The sequence below is a fragment of the Hevea brasiliensis genome, chromosome 14 (genome assembly GCF_030052815.1).
Source record: "Hevea brasiliensis isolate MT/VB/25A 57/8 chromosome 14, ASM3005281v1, whole genome shotgun sequence".
In the NCBI taxonomy this organism is placed as follows: Eukaryota; Viridiplantae; Streptophyta; class Magnoliopsida; order Malpighiales; family Euphorbiaceae; genus Hevea; species Hevea brasiliensis.
This window is the reverse complement of record NC_079506.1, coordinates 27,583,946-27,602,701: the sequence shown is the minus strand read 5'-3', so window position 1 is coordinate 27,602,701 and position 18,756 is coordinate 27,583,946. Positions and strand designations below refer to the sequence as shown.

Genomic DNA, 18,756 nt, shown 5'->3' with positions numbered 1-18,756 from the left:
ACGCGGTGATCCCGACACGCTGCATTTGTGATTAGAAAATTAGTGCAGACAGAGACACCATGTTCTTGAGCTATAAACATATTTGTGATTATATAATTTAATCAACATTATAAAAATTAAAAATCATTAAATTAAATTTTAATTGTGTAAAAGGCTTGATAATAAAATAATTTAGATTTTTTTTTTTAAGGCTAACCGACAAAAAACTAATTCAATGAAGTTCCCCCATACTCAGGATTAACTTGTACGCCTGAACAAAAAGCAATATTGCTGGTGAAGAATTAAGATACATTAACCCTCTCTCCAATGGGCTCAAGATTGCCGTACTCGTTGTTCTGCATCCTGCACTTATTCTTTTGCGTCCTATGTTTGGCAAACTCTGTCGCAGCAGCAGCTGGAAATGAGACGGATCGACTAGCTCTTCTTCATTTCAAAGCCAAAATAACTAACGATCCTTTTGGGGTTTTGCATCAATGGAATTCTAGCGCTCACTTCTGCCAGTGGCATAGCGTTACTTGCGGTCGTCGGCATCTGCGGGTTGTTAAGTTAGAGCTATTTACCTTGAAACTTGAGGGTTCTATATCACCCCATATAGGAAATTTGAGCTTTCTAAGGGTGTTAGATCTCCAGAATAATAGCCTCAGCAAAGAAATACCTTCAGAAATTGGCCATCTACGCAGATTAGAAAATTTGATATTGTACAATAACTTCATTGTTGGCAAAATACCTTCCAATATATCTGCATGTTCTAATCTCATTTCATTCAATATAGGTCTCAACCAGGTAGTCGGAGAAATCCCGAGTGCGCTTGGCTCTTTGTTGAAGCTCCAAGTCTTCGCAGTCAATCGTAACAATCTAACAGGAACAATCCCCTCAAATTTTGGGAACTTGTCATCTCTGGAGAGATTTCATCTAAACAGAAATAATATAGGTGGTACTATTCCCTATACCCTTGGTGGACTGAAAAACCTCAGGTACTTTCTTCTAGCTGTTAATAGCTTTTCTGGAGAAATCCCATCCTCACTCTTTAATTTTTCTTCCGTTATGATTTTTGACGTGGGATCAAATGAAATTCAAGGGCATCTTCCATCAAATATAGGCATCACTCTTCCTAACGTTGAAGTCCTTACCTTTGCTTTCAACCAATTTAGTGGTTCCATTCCAATCTCAATATCTAATGCCACCAAACTAGAATATCTTCAATTTCCAGGAAATAACTTTACAGGAGAAGTGCCCTCCTTGGAAAAATTGCATAGACTTCAGATTTTCCACCTCGGCGGCAATAGCCTAGGAAGTGCAGGTACCAGCGACTTGAGGTTCTTGTGCTCTTTGATAAATGCCACCAATTTGAAATTCTTAAATATGCAAGCTAATAACTTTGGAGGCATTTTACCTGGGTGCATAGCCAACTTGTCAACTAATCTTGAATCATTGGCAGTAGAAAGCAACATGATATTTGGAAGCATACCTGCTGGGATAGGTAATTTTGTTAACCTGAAAACTCTTTCAGTAGCAGATAACAGAATCTCAGGTAATCTCCCCGCTGTTATTGGAAAGCTCCAAAAGCTGGAGATACTTTTTCTGAGTGAAAACAAATTATCTGGGGAAATTCCTCATTCTCTAGGTAATTTAACACTGTTGACAAAATTAACATTGTATCAGAATAATTTTCAAGGCATTATCCCATCAAGTTTGGGTGAATGCCGAAATCTGATATTGCTTGATCTTTCAAGCAATAATCTTACTGGCAGTATTCCTCCACAAGTATTTGGGCTCTCTTCCTTGTCAATCTATCTTGCTCTGTCTCAAAATAGTTTGATGGGTGCTCTTCCATTTGGGGTTGGGAATTTGAAAAATCTTGGTGAGTTGCGTGTTGATCAGAATTTGCTATCAGGGGAAATTCCAAGCAGCCTTGGCAGTTGTGCCAGATTGGAAACATTAAACATGCAAGGCAATTTCTTCCAGGGGTCCATTCCTTCATCTCTAAGTGCACTGAGGGGTCTTCAAGTTTTTGATCTTTCTCACAATAATTTATCCGGTCAAATTCCTACGTTCTTGGGTAGCTTTGTTTATCTGCTCAATTTAAACTTATCTTTCAATAATTTTGAGGGCATTGTGCCGATTGAAGGAGTTTTCAGAAATGCAAGTGCTACTTCAGTAATGGGAAATATAAATCTCTGTGGAGGAATACCCGAGTTCCATTTGGTTGCTTGCCGCTTGAAAACTTCTACCGATAGAAGATTAAGTGCGAAAGCAAGGCTAATAATTCTTGTTGTAGCAGGGCTTTTGGGAGCAATTTTGATGATGTTTTCGTTTTTTCTTCTAAGATTAAGAAAGAAAAGTCGGGCACCTGCACTCCCTTCAGTAAATTCACTTACAAGAGTGTCTTACCAAATTCTTCTTGATGCCACCAATGGCTTCTCCTCTTTGAATTTGATCAGTGTTGGTGGATTTGGATCTGTATATAAAGGACTTCTTGGTGAAGGTGGACCACCCATTGCTGTTAAGGTGCTCAACCTTCAGCATCACAAAGCAGCTAGAAGCTTCATTGCAGAATGTGAAGTGTTGAAAAATATCAGACATCGAAATCTTGTGAAGGTGATATCAGCTTGTTCAAGTATTGATTACCAAGGCAACGATTTCAAGGCTCTAGTTTATGAGTTCATGGTTAATGGAAGCCTTGAGGATTGGTTACATCCAGTCGTGGTAGTTGATGGAAATCATCATGAGGCACGAAAGAGTTTAAATCTTCTTCAAAGACTAAATATTGCCATTGATATTGCTTTTGCACTTGAATATCTGCATCATCACTGTGAAACTACAATAGTTCATTGTGATCTGAAGCCAAGTAATGTTCTTCTGGATGATGAACTGACCGGTCATGTCAGTGACTTTGGACTTGCAAAATTACTTCTAAAGGATTTCAATGGTTCGACCACTTATTCAAGTTCTATTGGATTAAGAGGTACCATTGGGTATGCTCCTCCAGGTAAGTGTAGTTGTCCTTCCTATGTTTTTTTTACTAGTATTTAAACCTCATACATAGCATCAAAGTGTAGTTGATTTTCCTAAATAATATGTTATAACAAAGTGTAAATGCATATGAATTGTGAGTTCTTCTGATAGTTACACAATATACACAAAATCCCTTCTGAAATTTCATTTACAATGTCCAATGTCTGAACTGCAGAATATGGACAAGGAGGTGAGGCGTCAGCATATGGTGATATCTATAGTTATGGCATTTTGTTGTTGGAGATGTTCACAGGGAAGAGGCCCACTAATGACATGTTCAAAGAGGATCTGAACCTTCACAAATTAGCTAAGTCAGCATTGCCAGATGGAGTGGCTGAGATTTTAGACCCAATAATCCTAGAAAGAGGTGAAATAGAAAGAAGCATAAATAATACTCGTGATCCAATGGGCATAAGAACAAACAGAATTATGGAATGTTTGATTTCAATCGTTGGCATTGGAGTGGCTTGTTCTGTTGAATTGCCACTGGAACGGATGAACATCAGTGATGTAGCCCCAAAGCTATGTTCTATCAGAAACAAGCTTCTTAGAAACTGAGTCACAGAGGTAATTTATTCAGCATTCATCCAAATGGGATATAACCATGATTTTAACCTAAATGAATGAAATAAAACTAAAGTATAATTTATATAGATTCAAGCATTAGGTGTCTAAAATCTTTTTTTTTTTTTTCTCTCTCTTATGTAGGGGTAAACGCTTAATGGCTTGTCCTGAGGCTGCTATTTGGTCATCAACCTACACAGATTTCAGTTTGTCCTATCTAATTGCATTTGTACAATAAAAGTGTGGTAGAATCTTCTGTTCTCAAGCTATGTTATGCCTTGAAAATTGATATAAGTGCCGTATTTTGCTAATTACGGATATATACTATCATACACTGCCAAGACTCTTTCTGTAAAATTTAGGCTTTGAAATTTTATTTTCTGATAAATAACATTAGTCGGCGTAAACATCAATTGCTCAAATTCACTTGTGTGTACCTGAAAAGTCCAGTGCCATTGAAACAATTCTTTCTTTCTGATACTTTGAGATAACCTAGCAGTAATATGCTTTAATTTGAGCAACAGTAATGATAGTATATTGTCAATGGCATCTATTTTATTCTGTAGTTCATATTTTTAAGCATTAGATACAGAAGTCTTTACGTCTTAAGCATCAATTATCCCTACTGACAACCCCAGAAAGCATCAGATACAAAAGTCTTTACTTCTAATGCAAATTCATTTGTAGGCCCAGCATAATCCATGGACTTATGATACCCCCTTTACAATCCTACATCATGTACCCTGCATTATTTCTGAAGCCTCGGGAGTCAGTTTTGCTTAATTGCTGCACTTGCTATATATCCCAAACTTCTATTTCAGCTTTGAATAGAAATAATCATATTTAGCCAGCTTCTTATTCCAAGTTTAGTGTTCCGGCAAGTTCCACTGAGCTTTGCAAATCAATTCTGAAAAAAGTGTGAATCCATAACATCACCACAAATCAATTCTGAAGGTTGGTCTAGGATTTCTAGCAGCTAGGTGATTGATATGGCATTTGGTATTTCCTGCATATCAGCTGGGCCAAGAGCTTCTTCTGAAGTCTCTTTGGATTTCTTTCTTGTTTTTATTGTAACTGTATTTTTCATTCAAATTAGCAGAGAAGTCGCAGAACTGAGATTGTATTGCCGATTGGTTCCTTGAATGGTTATCAAGACGAATTCTCCATTTCCCTTATATTTTCATTTCTAAGGTTCCTTACTCTGTCATGTTTGAATTTGGGTTTGGGTGAAATTGATTTTAAATTAGGGTTAATTGCTAAAAAAACTCTGAAGCTTGTCGATTTTATAACTAAACCCTAAAGTTTATATAATTATTAATTAAACTATCATATTTAATTGATATTTCAAACTGACACTACCGTTAATAAATCAATGAACTCTAGGAAAGATTTGATAAGATTTTGACAATAAAGAAAACTATCCTAATTAGTTCCTACTGTAAAAAAGGACAGAGTCCACGAGAGGTTATTGGATCCCGTTGTAAAAATGATAGATATGATGAATGAGAACCTGTCAATCTTTCACCAATATAAGCCGAATACTCGAAATGAGGGAACCACAACTGCTAGAATCAATGTCACCCTTCAAAATAGAGTTCAGACAGTCTGATTATCAACCTCCAAATAAATGGCTTTAAAATTAAGACTCCAGGCTAGCTCCATACCTTTCAACATCCTCCACAGCTCGGCTTGAAACACACTGAATGGCCCCATATAACAGACAAACCCGCTTAACTAGTGCCCATTAGCATCACATAACACACTTGCAGTAGAAGCTTTTGAATCAAGATGAATAACACTGCCATCAATAATAAGCTTGACGTAGCTAATTGGAGGGAGTTGCCGCTCGATGAGAATCTCTGAACGAGAGTGGCAGTAGCTTTCAAAAATTAAACTCACAGATTCGGTAGAAAGATTATTAGATTTATAACCCAAATTCATTCAAAATCTTTTATTAATAATTTGATTAGGAATAGAATAGAGATATATTTTCAGTAGAATTATCAGTGTTATTTTTAAATTAAATAAGATTTCTAATTAAATTAAAATGGAGTAGCTAACACTATAAATAAAAGAAGAATAATGAAAAATTGATTTAACTTTATCTATGCAAAGAGGCTTTGCCTGTATGGAATGACTTTCAGCTTGTAGAGTAATATTATTGTCTTGATAATTTATTATTTAATTATAATGGATAATAGTATGCCTGTGAATATAGATAGATATAAAGAGGATAAACTATATAATATATTTACCTTATTTATTTATAATTTACACATTTTTATGCTACACAACATAAATCAACAGACTTAAAAATATACAAAATATTCTTTTCTAAATCTATCAAAGCCCAACACCAAAAATCAAACATCACTTAAAAATATTTCTAACAATTATCTCCTACTGGTGCGCTATCTTAATCTTTGTCAAATTTGGAATTTCTTGGACCAATAATTTTTAGAGATGATGTGTGTCACATCATTTGCAAGATGATCGATCATTAGTTGAAAGCAGCATTTGCACATGGTGGATAATTGACATTGAACAAATATCGTAAGGGAAAATATTTGGAAAGTATTCATTTACAGATTTTATTTATTCAATTTTGAAAAAAAATATATTGTTAAATTTAATCTAAAGTTTTTCAATTTTATTTACCAATTCTCGCATTTCTTAGGAGCAAAGCAATAATAAACAATTAATTAGTAAATTTTAATTATTTCAAATTTAAAATAAATTTATTTTGTGAGGCATTACTTGTTATTTGTTTCTAGTAATAAATTTAAATGAATTATATATTATTTATAGTGAAAAAACAATACAACAAATTAAATATTAGAAATAGTAATAAAAATTTTACAATATCAATAATTTTATTATCTATAAAACTAACATATAGCAATAATATAAATAATTATTGCTTATAACTCATAAAAAAATATGACAATAATTATTGTTATTACTGAAAATTTTTTTACAATAATAATTATTGTTGCAAATAACTATTCTTACTTGGCAACCATAATTTTATTGTAAAATATTTATAATTACAATTGCAACAATTCATATATTTCATGGCAAAAAATTCTGCATATTTGACAATAAAATTCATTATTATTAAATCTAACATTTCTTGTAGTGAAAGTCAATGGTCAAATAAGTAATTTAATTTAAAGAAAGTAATTATGTGTCTGATTAGTAGTAATTTATTATAAAAAATAACATTTATTTAATTGGGAAGTGGTACGAGTGAGTTTCTCTCTCTTACTTCGCTTTTAATTTCATAATTTAATAGAATATAGCATATTAAAATTGTTTTCTTAAGTTGTTAACTTTTTAATTATATATATAAAAGTTACAAATTATTTAATGATAGTAGTCATTATAATTAATAAGATATTATTATTATTATTATTATTATTATTATTATAGTATCAATAACAAATGATGTTTAGATTAAATTATTATAATCATTAGTTTTAAGATATGATATGGAAAGGAGTTATAGTGACTATAGAAAAATGAAAACAACCACAAAGAGCCATATTACGATCATATGATCATTGTGATTGAAAGCAGCATTTGCACATGGTGCATAGTTGACATTGACAATGACAATTATCGTATAGAAATATATTTGGAAAGCATATTCATTTGCAGATTTTATTTATTCAATTAAAAAAATTATTGACGAATTTAATTTAAATTTTTTCAATTTTATTTACCCAATACTCGTAATTTTTAGGACCAAAGCAATGACAAACATTTAATTAGAAAATTTTAGTTATTTCAAATTCAAAATTAAATTAATTTGGTCTCATTACTTTTTAATTGTTTCTAATAATGAAATTTAAATGAATTATATATTATTTTTGATAAAAAAAAATAATAGCCAAGTAATTAATTTAATTTAGAGGAGGTAATTAAATAGCTGACAAACAGATTTTTTTTTCTAATATTGTCAAATAAAATTATAAATTAAAGATAAGTGAATATTTATTTAGAAAATGTAATTTCTTTAATTGTACCAAAAAAGGGAGTGGTAAGAATGAGTTTTTTTGTCTTCTATTTGGTTTTCTATATGTTGATTATGTCTATTTTTTACAATTTTAATAGAATATAGTGTATTAAGATAGAATGCAGTGAATTAAAATTTCTTAAGTTACTAATTCTCCAATTTTCTATAAAAGTTACAAATGATTTAATAATTATACATTGATATATATATATATATATATATATATATATATATATATATATATATATATATATATATATATATTTATATTTTAATAAAATTATCAAAGTTTAAAAAAAAAATTTTAAAAAAAAGAAATTATTTTTTTTAAATTGGTTAGTTTTCTCTTTAATATAGAAATATTTATAAATTTTTTAAATTTTATAAATAATTTTTTATTAAAAAACTTTTAAAAAATAATTCATCATTTTTCTAATTTCATCGTTAACTTAATCAAAAAAGTTTGATGCTTAGAGATACACAATATGAGGAGTTTTATAATGTCTAAAATTATAAACTTAATAATTTTAAAATTTTTAAAAAAATATAGTAGAAAAATTTAAATAATATTATTTTTTATATAACATAAGATTTTAGTAGTTAAAATTTAAAAACATTTAAATAAAAAATTGATATTTAATATGATAACTTATTTTATATAAGAAAATATAAAAAATAAAGATAAAAGGGATTATGCCACACGAATTTTTTTAAAACATTCTTTTAAGCCACATGGCACATTTTTATAAAACCTTTTTTTAAGGCTCAGTTTTAATATATATACTAGTTATTTTATTCACATTTTTTTTAATTATTTATTATTTTATTTTAATAATATAATTTAATATTTTTATATTTTATGATTTCAAGCCCACGTATTTTTTGTATTATTTATTATTTTGTTTTAATAATATAATTTAATATTTTTATATTTTATAATTTCAAAATTATACTATGTTGTTGAATATAGTAAATGCGATTTAAATATTATTAAAATTTTAAATATTTATATATCTATCTAGGTCAAATTAATTTTTTTACTTTTTAAATGATTATTAATGATTTTTTCTGAAAATATTATTTTATTACAATGTGATAATATAATATATTTACAGTATAAATGCAATTAAAGGAAAAAAGATCATGTGTGATTTAGAAGAAAGAATTGAATCACAATTGGAATTGGGATATATAAAAGTTGTCATAAAATTTTTAAGGAACTAATTATATAATTAGATCCATAAATATCGAAAAAGAAAAGTATTAATATCTATGATAGAAAATGGATTGTAATTTATAAAAGATTTAAATTGTTACTTAAACCTTTCTCTCTATATATATGTATATTTACTCTTAAAATTTTCATATAAATACAGAATAAAAAATAGCGAATAATGAAAAGAGATAGTTTGCTGTATTATGTAATTGGTTCTTGAGCTTAGTATGCACAAATAGTGGTAAAGGTTTCTCTGTGCCATAATACTTTGTAAAAATAATTTTTCTACCATTTAATTATTCGATGGATCCACCAGTGCAAAGCATTCTTGTTAAGGGTGTTCATTCACAAGGTTGTGCACGTTTGTAAATCACAAGATGCTTATTGCAGGTGGTTCTATTTGATGGTATGATCAAATATATTTCTCTGTTATGTAACTAATATAAATATAGATTATATGATAGAATTTGTTAATTTTGTCTAAAGTTATTTAATTTGCAAATAACATAATTTTATGATTACAGAGAGTTGCATTTAAGTTATCTTTATGAAAACACTTGTTAAATTGTCATTGATATTTTATGAGTTATGTATATTTTTCATGAAATTGATTATTGCGAAAAATGTAAAATTTGCATTGGAAAAATAGACTGAGCGCTTGATAAAATTAAATCTATGCATTGAAAATGTAAATTAATTGCTTTTATATATATAAATATATTACAAAAAGGCTACTAGGTTGTAATGAAATGGGCTATACATGAAATTAACTCTTCATCATATAACTTTCATCAGTAACTCTCTAACATAATCCCCTTCAAAATTAAAATTTCATAAGAATTCAATTTAAAAAATATTTAATTTGACATATAAATCGATTAAATCTACTTATAAGTAGAAAGTTATAAATTAAAAAATCTACTTAAAATAAGTTAGAAGTTATAAATAAGAATGCCTTACTTATAACTTATCTACTTATTTTAAAATTACTGTTTGACCAAATAAGAAACTTTATTATCCTACTAATTTTTAAATATATCAACACGATCCTTATTTTAACAACTAAAACACTTAATTATATTTCATTTTTGGTAATTTTAATCAAATAAATTACTTTTAAACACTTTTTAACTAAAAACTTAAACTATTTAAAAGTTATTTTTAAGTAATTTTATCAAATAATTAACTACTTATTTTTAATTTGACTCATAAGTTAAAAAATATATTTTAAGTTAAAAGTTAAAAGTAAGTAACCAAACTAAACACCCTCTCTTGATTAATTTCTTTTTTAATTAATTATCATATTTAAAAATTTAATAAATAAAAAAATTCATTTATCTTGAACTAAAAACATAATTTTTAAAAAATATAAAAAATAATATGATTATGTAAAAATTAAATTAAATTTTTTTTTTACAAATAATTTTTTTCAAACGAAGTCTATATGCTATTATTAGTTAAAAAACTCAAAGCGAAATTTTTAATTTAAAATGCTTTAAAAAAAATATGGAGAGATCAAATAGATTAAATTTGGTCATGAATTTAATATTGCTTTAGAACTTATTAAAAAACAATATCCTGTTAGCATAATTACAGCAATCAGCATGATTATAGGAGATTTGTGTAACATAATTACAGCAATCAGCATGATTATAGGAGATTTGTGTAGCATAATTATAGCAATTATTATTCTTGTCCAAATTAATATTGTAATATCTCTCTAAATGAGGACATAAATACATACACAATCCTTTTCTTCATTACTTGTATTCTTTCTTCTAACATATCCTTTGAATTGGATTAATTTCTAACACAAAAGTCATATCAAATAATGGCTGCATATATATATATATATATATATATATATATATATATATATATATATATATATATATATATATATATATATATATATATGCATTGTCCGGTCGTGCAAGGCGAATAAAAATCTTATCACAAATTATATATATACAATTTGGCACTAGAGTATTTGGTTTCAATTCGGTTTGGCCTTACCTAAAAATTGAAATCCATTTAAAGTTTTGGTATGATTTCAATTCGATTCTTTAATTTTTCATTTTTTGTTTTTTTGTTCTGTTTGATTCTCAATTTTTTAATTTAGTACAATTCTACTTCAATTCTTGATTTTTAAAATAATTTTACATTATTTTTTCTATATATAATCATACTTAATTATCATTTAAACATTAAAAGTGATTGTTAATTGCATATAAATATATCATGATATTGAAAATATATAATACATCTTAAAAAAATAAAAAAATATATATATAAAATCAATTTTTAGTTTAGTACAGATTTAATTCGATTTTAATACAGCTTTGATTTCATTCTTAATGAAAAATAAAAATCAAATCAAATCTTGAAAAAAATTAATTCAATTTAATTCAATTCTTAACAATTTAATATGATTTTTTGATTTGGTTTGTAATTCTAATAACTGTGAACAACCCTAGTTGGCACCAACGATGATATTTATTTTGCATGTGAACTTAAGCTAGGAGGACGATTCAAAACCTATTAAATTTAAGCATTAAAGACAAAGAATGCCACACCATTTTCAATTTAAAAAGTGATTGAACCCATTAAATTCATCTTGCGGGGCATGATGTCTTTGGCATAAGGCAACCGACACTACAGCTCCCTCAGTGAAGAGGTTGGCCTTGGTCCCCTCATCAATCGTCGGGTTTCTTGAGGAATAATTATTTGATTGTCCTCTTGTAAAAAAGTATCATTGTTGTTTTTTGCTTTGCTTTTGAGAAATGAAGTTGCAATTGCAGGCTGCCTCTCAACTGATAAGCTTCAAGTGACCATAGTCCTTGGGGATTATTCAGTAGTCCTAAAGCAAGTGTTTCATTCCTCACATATGAAATTTTCTCTTAAATAAAAAGTAACTAAATTTTTATATTTGTAGAGGGAATTATTTTTTGATAATATATTATAAAGAGGAAATCATAAAAAATTGTGCTGTAATATTAAAGATTTTTGATAATATATTATAAAGAATTATATTTACGTGCATGCTATTAATTATCAAATGGTAGTAATTTCATTTTAGAATATAATATTCACCTGTTACGAAATCATACCTTATATTTACATGCGGTGCTGTTAATTATCAAATGATAGCATTTTGACAAATGCTATTTAATAATGTCGATGTGGCATAATTTTAATTAATTTCCCAAATCTGATAGCCTTAATTAATTTCCTCTGTGTGGCTAACAACACCTTCGGCAGTGCACAAATTTCCCTCTCTTTTCAATTTGATCACTCTCTTCTTAATTTGACTAAATTGATTGCAAAGCTGAGGTTCCATTGAAAATTTTCAGATGAGAGCCTCCTCCAGATGAGTTGGTCAGATAAGCCGGAGAAAAACAACAATAAGCTTCGTTTAGGTGTTTAAAGTTGGCCCATTATAATTTCTAGTTTACTCTTCCTCTGAAGTTGGAATTCTATTCTCATCTTTGTTCTTCAGTCAATTTGGTGCATGGTTAGTATTATCGATTATTGTAAAGCACCGGTAGTTTCACTAAAGAATCGCTATGTAGTTTCACTAAAGGTCTCGGTGGATCAGTGATTCAACCGCTTGAGGAAGGATGTGGAAGTGAAGGTGAGCATATGTGAGTGATGGGGCAGCTACAAAAGAAATGTGAAATGTTTTTTTTTTTCTTTAATTTTCAATTATTAAAAATTTATTTAAAAATAATTTAAAAGTGTTTTTTAATGTCACGTGAACACATTTAGATGGCGTTAAATAAAATGTGTCCGTTTACACGTAAATCTGAGTTATAACTTTATAATAAACCAAATCTTAAACCCTATAATAGAAATTAGACAAAATTACGAAGTATTTTTTTTTTTATATAATTTTCTTGTTCTAAATTTTCATAATTCTCTCATTATTTTTATCCATATAAGCATTTTAATCCTTTGAAGATTCAATTTCATTTTGCTAAGTTTGAAATTGAATTGAAAGATTAAAAAAATATTTTTTTAAAAATATAATTTTAAATGTATAGGAAAGTATTTTAAAAAATCATTTAATTAATTTAAAAATTTTTATAATTAAGTATATAATATATTCATTATAACAATGCATATATTTAATTTATAAGGTTTGTCACATCTTAAAAGTAAAGTATATATATAAATAGGACCAATATAATAATATTTTAAAGCTTTTATTATTTAATAAACTTATTATTGGCTGCTTGTCAAATCATTTCGTATTCATTTGGCAAGCACAATACTGTCAGGGAAAATTGAAGAGTTAATATGTTCCCACAAAGAATAAGGCAATAATATAAAGAGAAGCTGTGATATTATATGGTCTCTCTTGAAAGTGACGGCATAACAGCCCCACCTCAAGACAAAGATCTATGGGTAGTGGGAATCATCTATTTGCTCGTGAATCTTGACTTGTCAATGCTAGTCTTTTGACGTTCTCTCTATAAAATGTTTCCCCTTTCTTATTATAGTCATTCCAGGTCTCCGCTTTACAGGTAGAAAAGCAGAGACTAAGATGGGTAGGAAATCTTACTATCCTTTATTTCTACTTTTCACATTCATTTTTCATTCATGTTTGATTTATGAGGTGGCTGGTGATCATGATCCATTGGTTGAATTACAAAGGGAAGCATTGGAAGAAAGGGAAGCATTGGAGATAATCATTGGCGGCGGCGGTGGTGGCTATGCTCCTGCTCCTTCTCCTGAAAATGAGGAATGCCCGCCTCCTCCAGAACCCATCTGTCCCCCACCATCACCACCACCACCGCCACCCCCACCACCACCGCCTCCCCCACCACCCCCACCACCACCAAGGCCACCCCCACCACCACCAACCCCAAAAAAAAGCCCACCCCCACCACCACCAACCCCAAAAAAAAACCCACCCCAACGCCCACCCCGAAAACCAAGCCCACGCCCACGCCCACGCCCACGCCCACCACCAACACCCTCGAATCAATTACCAGCAAATATCATAAGGGATTATAACACAATTAAGGAATTCAGTAAAAAAATTAAAGGCGATCCCATGGGCATAACAAGAACATGGAACAGGGCGGACAGAAATGTCTGTAAATATGAAGGCTTTGCATGTGATTATAGGCCTGACTTTAAACGGCTATCTGTAGCAGCAGCAGACTTCAATGGTTACAATTTTTCTGGTCCTGACCTTCAGACTAAAGGTCTACTTGATAAATTGGTGGACTTGGCTATCTTCCACGCAAACTCCAACAAATTCAAAGGGTCTGTGCCAGATGATATAGGAGTTGAAAATATCAAATACTTTTACGAGCTCGATCTAAGCAACAACAACTACCATGGTGGCTTCCCCACTTCAGTTCTTGCTGCCAGACAGTTAACCTTCTTGGATATCAGGTTCAACCAATTTTCCGGGCCAATTCGAAGAGAAGTATTCAATCTAGACCTGGACGTGCTTTTCCTCAACAACAACAATTTCAGTCAACAACTTCCTAATAATGTTGGCTCTACCTCTGCCTTATATCTCACTTTCGCTAACAACTTGTTCACTGGGCCTATTCCAAACAGCATTGGCAGAGCTAAAAGACTACGCGAGGTGCTTTTACTGGGCAACAACTTCTCAGGATGCTTGCCATACGAGATTGGTTTCTTGAAAACAGCCACTGTGTTTGATGCGAGCTGCAACAAGCTGACTGGCCCAATACCGCACTCATTTGCCTGCTTGACGAAGATACAGATCCTGAACCTGGCTACGAATGAGTTTTACGGGCCGGTGCCGGAGATGGTGTGCAAGCTTCCAAATCTGCAAAACTTGTCATTATCAGGCAACTATTTCACTCAGGTCGGACCTGAGTGCAGGAAGTTGATTTGGATGAAGAGGCTTGATGTTAGAAAGAACTGCATTTTAGACCTTCCAAATCAAAGAACAGCACAAGAGTGTAGAGAATTCTTCTCCAAGCCCAGGAAATGTCCTAATGAGAAATCACTCACCATTGTTCCTTGCAGTAAGAACTATGGCAACGCAGCAGCCGAGTTTGATCAACAAGCAACGGTTGCTGCTCCACCTATATCATATGATGCTCTTTCGCCACAAAATAAGTTACGATTTTAATTTTTAAGGAGACCCATTTAAGACTTGTCTTCTCGATGGGCATTGTGGCTCTGCATTGAAATATAGACTTGATTTCCAAATTGCTGATGATTTGTATAATGAATAATTAATCCAAGTAACCAGTGACTCTAGGTCAATGGTACTAGGTCGTTTTCGAAGTCTTGATTTTAAATTCCAAGCATATTGTAACAATAATAATAATAATAGTAATAAATCAGTCCATGTAATTAATTAAGTCAATTCTGCCTTCAAGCAAATGCAATTTCCTAGTTTTAATGATATTTCCACTTCTCTGCTTTCTGTCTCATTTCCAGCTTCTGGGCGGGAATTCCTACTCCATTTTGAGGTCAATCATTATATGAGTACTGGCAATGAATGGAAACCTTAAAATAAGTATTTCAATCTTGTTTTCAACTTAGGCTTGTTTGTTATCCTTAATAAAACTACCATGATTTGGATTTTTAAATTTTTATAATATGAAATAAACACTCCACTAATTAACTAAATAAAAAAAAAAATAAAAATCCACCTCAAAATTATTAATCTCCAAATAATTGGAAAGAAAATTTAATATATTGATTAAAAAATTATTCTATAACACCATTTTTCCATAATATAACAAAAAAAAAACCTAAATAAAATAAAACTCTTGAATTAATATAAAACTAAATAATACTTTTTATTTAATTATTACAACAAATGATAAAAATCCCTCAACAAATCATAATTATTTAAGTTAACTTTGTTGTTTATATTAATACTGGCTCTCAATTTTAATTTGGATCATGAAAATCTTTCAACTTTAATTTTAGTTTCATTAAAATTTTTGTGATCTACTATTATCGGTTTATAGGTTAATTTATTATGAAATTTTATTCATAATCCCTCTATTAGAATTAGTATATTATAATTATCTTTCAATTTCAATTTACATGATACAAATTTCCTAAATTTCAACTTAACATTTTTTTTTCTTTGAAAATTTTACAAAAATATTCATAATAAATTATAAATTATGATTATATAATTTTTTTTTTAAAACTTGGATAATTAGTTTAAAATTTTAAATTTTTATTTGTTTTAGACTCATTTAAAATAAAAGTCATCCTTTTAAAAATAGCTTAACAACTTTATAAATATTTAAAATTAATTAATTATTTAATTTATCTTACTACAATTATGCACTTATTATTTTTAAAAAAATTAATAGTATTATTTTTCTTTTTATAATTTTTTAATTCGATTTAGATTAATGTCTAAAAGATTCAGATGTAATTTATCTTCACTTCTTTAATTTCATTCTCAAAAAAGCTTCTTTTATTTTAATGTGAGAGAAAAAATTAATAATATATATTATTTTACTTTATTTTAGTGATATTAAATTTTAATTAATTAATTATATATATTTTTTAAAATATAGATTGATATTATATATAACTTTTGTGTATATCAATCTTAAATTATTATTAAGTATATTTTTTTATTAAAAATTAATTTTATATTAAATTGAAGTTTAATGATTTTTGTAATATATATTAAGGTTTAGAAACGTTTATAACACGTTTATTTAAAAAATTGAGAGACTGTAAATAAAATTATTAATTAAGTTGTAAATGAATAATAATAAAGTCATAAAAATTTTAATAAATTTTAAATTAAAATTTAACAATTTTCACGGCATAAATTAGAGTCGGGCAAAATTGAAATAAGATTCGCCCTTAATATATTGGTATAGCCTTGCAAGGTGTTTGCTGTACCTTGAGAAAGCTGGAGAGTGTGAGGGATGGGTAGCAATTCTTGCTTTTCTTTCTTTCTACTTTCGACAATCATTTTTCATTCCCGTTTGATTTATGAGGTAGCTGGTGATCGTGATCCGCTGATTGGATCACAAAGGGAAGCATTGGAGATAATTATTGGTGTTGGCGGCTATACTCCTGCTCCTGCTCCTTCCCCTCTAATCCCTCCAGAACCCATCTGTCCCCCACCACCGCCACCATCGCCACCTCCTCCTTTTGCTCCGCCACCGGCAAAATATCCCCCAAACATTTTAAGGGATTATAAAACAATTCAGAAATTCAAGCAAACAATAACGATCGACCCCATGGGCGTGACAAAATCATGGGTAGGCTATAATGTCTGTCATAAATATCAGGGCTTTAATTGTGCTTCAAGGCCTGACACTGGTGTACCATCTGTGGCAGCAATAAACTTCAACGGCTACAACTTTAGTGGCCCTGATTTTCAGATTCAAGGTTTCGTAGATAAATTGTTGGACTTGTCTATCTTCCACGCAAACTCCAACGGTTTCAATGGAAATGTGCCCAATGAATTAGATGTTCAAAACATCAATTTCTTATTCGAGCTCGATCTAAGCAATAATAAGTATACGGGTGGCTTCCCCATGTCAGTTCTTGGTGCAACCAACTTAACCTTCCTAGACATCAGGTTCAACTCATTTTCTGGGCCAGTTCCAAGAGAAGTGTTCAATCTAGACCTGGACGTGCTTTTCCTTAACAATAACCAATTTAATCAGCAGCTTCCTGATAATATTGGCTCTTCCCCAGCCGTATATCTCACTTTTGCTAACAACCAATTCTCTGGGACCATTCCAAGCAGCATTGGAAGAGCTAAAAATCTACTCGAAGTGCTTTTCTTGAACAACTTCTTAACAGGATGTTTGCCATACGAGATCGGTTTCTCGAAAAGCCTCACTGTTTTTGATGCGAGCTGCAACAAACTGACTGGTCCAATACCGCAATCATTTGCCTGCTTGGAACAAATGCAGTTCTTGAACTTGGCCACGAATGAATTTTACGGGCCGGTGCCGGAGATGGTGTGCAAGCTACCACATATGCAAAACTTATCATTGTCAGGCAACTATTTCACTGAGGTAGGACCCGAGTGCAGGAAGTTGATTCAGTTGAATAGGCTTGATGTTAGCAATAACTGCATCTCAGACCTGCCAAATCAGAGATCTGAAGAAACGTGTAGAGAATTCTTCTGCAACCCCAAGCAATGTCCTAATGAGAAGTCACTCACCATTGTTCCCTGCAGCAAAAACTATCCCAGCGCAACGGCCAAGTTTTATCAGCGATCAACATTTGCAGCTACACCACCTAAATCATATGATGCTCTGTCACCCCATATTAATTTCCGATTTTAATTTTTAAAGATACCCATTCAAGATTTGTCTTCTTGATGGGCATTTTCGCTAATGTATATGAATAAAGACGTAACGTTGTAATTATTGATGATTTTCCAGTTATCCATGTAAGTTAATCCAGGCTTCAAGCATGAATAGTTTCCTGTTTAAATTATATTTTCTCCTTCGGCTTCCTGTCTCCTTTCCGGTTTGTCAATCACAATACGGCAAATTATTAAATGCTAAGTTATGAGTCCAACATCTGTAAATTTAAGGAATAATTACTTCAAGTGTACTTTATATTTATATTATATTATCTAGTATAATTAAAGGCAAATTATTGATCATTAAATTTTTATTTTTATTAATAATTTAATTTTTAAAATTCATGACTAATTTATTAATAAAAGTAAAATATATAAATTTAAGGACCACTCGATGATAAATTTATGAATTTTATTTAGGACTTTTATTATAATTTATCTTTTAATTAAATGATATTAGCCAAATTGATTGGTACTAGATTGACTATTAAAAGATTCTCAAACTTCTCATAAATATTAAATTTAATTATTTTAAAATAAAGTGTACTGGCACCGAAAAGGGCGGGTCCTGGGCCTAATTGAAGATTTTGGAAGGAAGGATAGAGGACTATAAAGGTGGGGTCCTAATGATTGATA

General features: G+C 30.1%; 3 protein-coding genes across 3 annotated transcripts; all 3 read left to right on the top strand.

Annotated features, from left to right (window-relative positions):
* Positions 1-268: 268 nt before the first annotated feature.
* LOC110661592 (probable LRR receptor-like serine/threonine-protein kinase At3g47570) lies at positions 269-4,015 on the top strand. Its single transcript, XM_058135661.1, has 3 exons — positions 269-2,989; positions 3,191-3,582; positions 3,724-4,015. The coding sequence occupies exons 1-2, from the start codon at positions 307-309 to the stop codon at positions 3,571-3,573; spliced, it is 3,066 nt and encodes a 1,021-aa protein (XP_057991644.1). The 5' UTR covers positions 269-306; the 3' UTR covers positions 3,574-3,582; positions 3,724-4,015.
* A 9,251-nt stretch (positions 4,016-13,266) lies between these two features.
* LOC110661611 (uncharacterized protein At4g06744-like) lies at positions 13,267-15,215 on the top strand. The gene has a single exon (XM_058135152.1). The coding sequence runs from the start codon at positions 13,360-13,362 to the stop codon at positions 14,932-14,934; it is 1,575 nt and encodes a 524-aa protein (XP_057991135.1). The 5' UTR covers positions 13,267-13,359; the 3' UTR covers positions 14,935-15,215.
* A 1,423-nt stretch (positions 15,216-16,638) lies between these two features.
* LOC110661612 (uncharacterized protein At4g06744-like) lies at positions 16,639-18,181 on the top strand. The gene has a single exon (XM_021820282.2). The coding sequence runs from the start codon at positions 16,718-16,720 to the stop codon at positions 18,095-18,097; it is 1,380 nt and encodes a 459-aa protein (XP_021675974.2). The 5' UTR covers positions 16,639-16,717; the 3' UTR covers positions 18,098-18,181.
* The last annotated feature ends 575 nt before the right edge of the window (positions 18,182-18,756 follow it).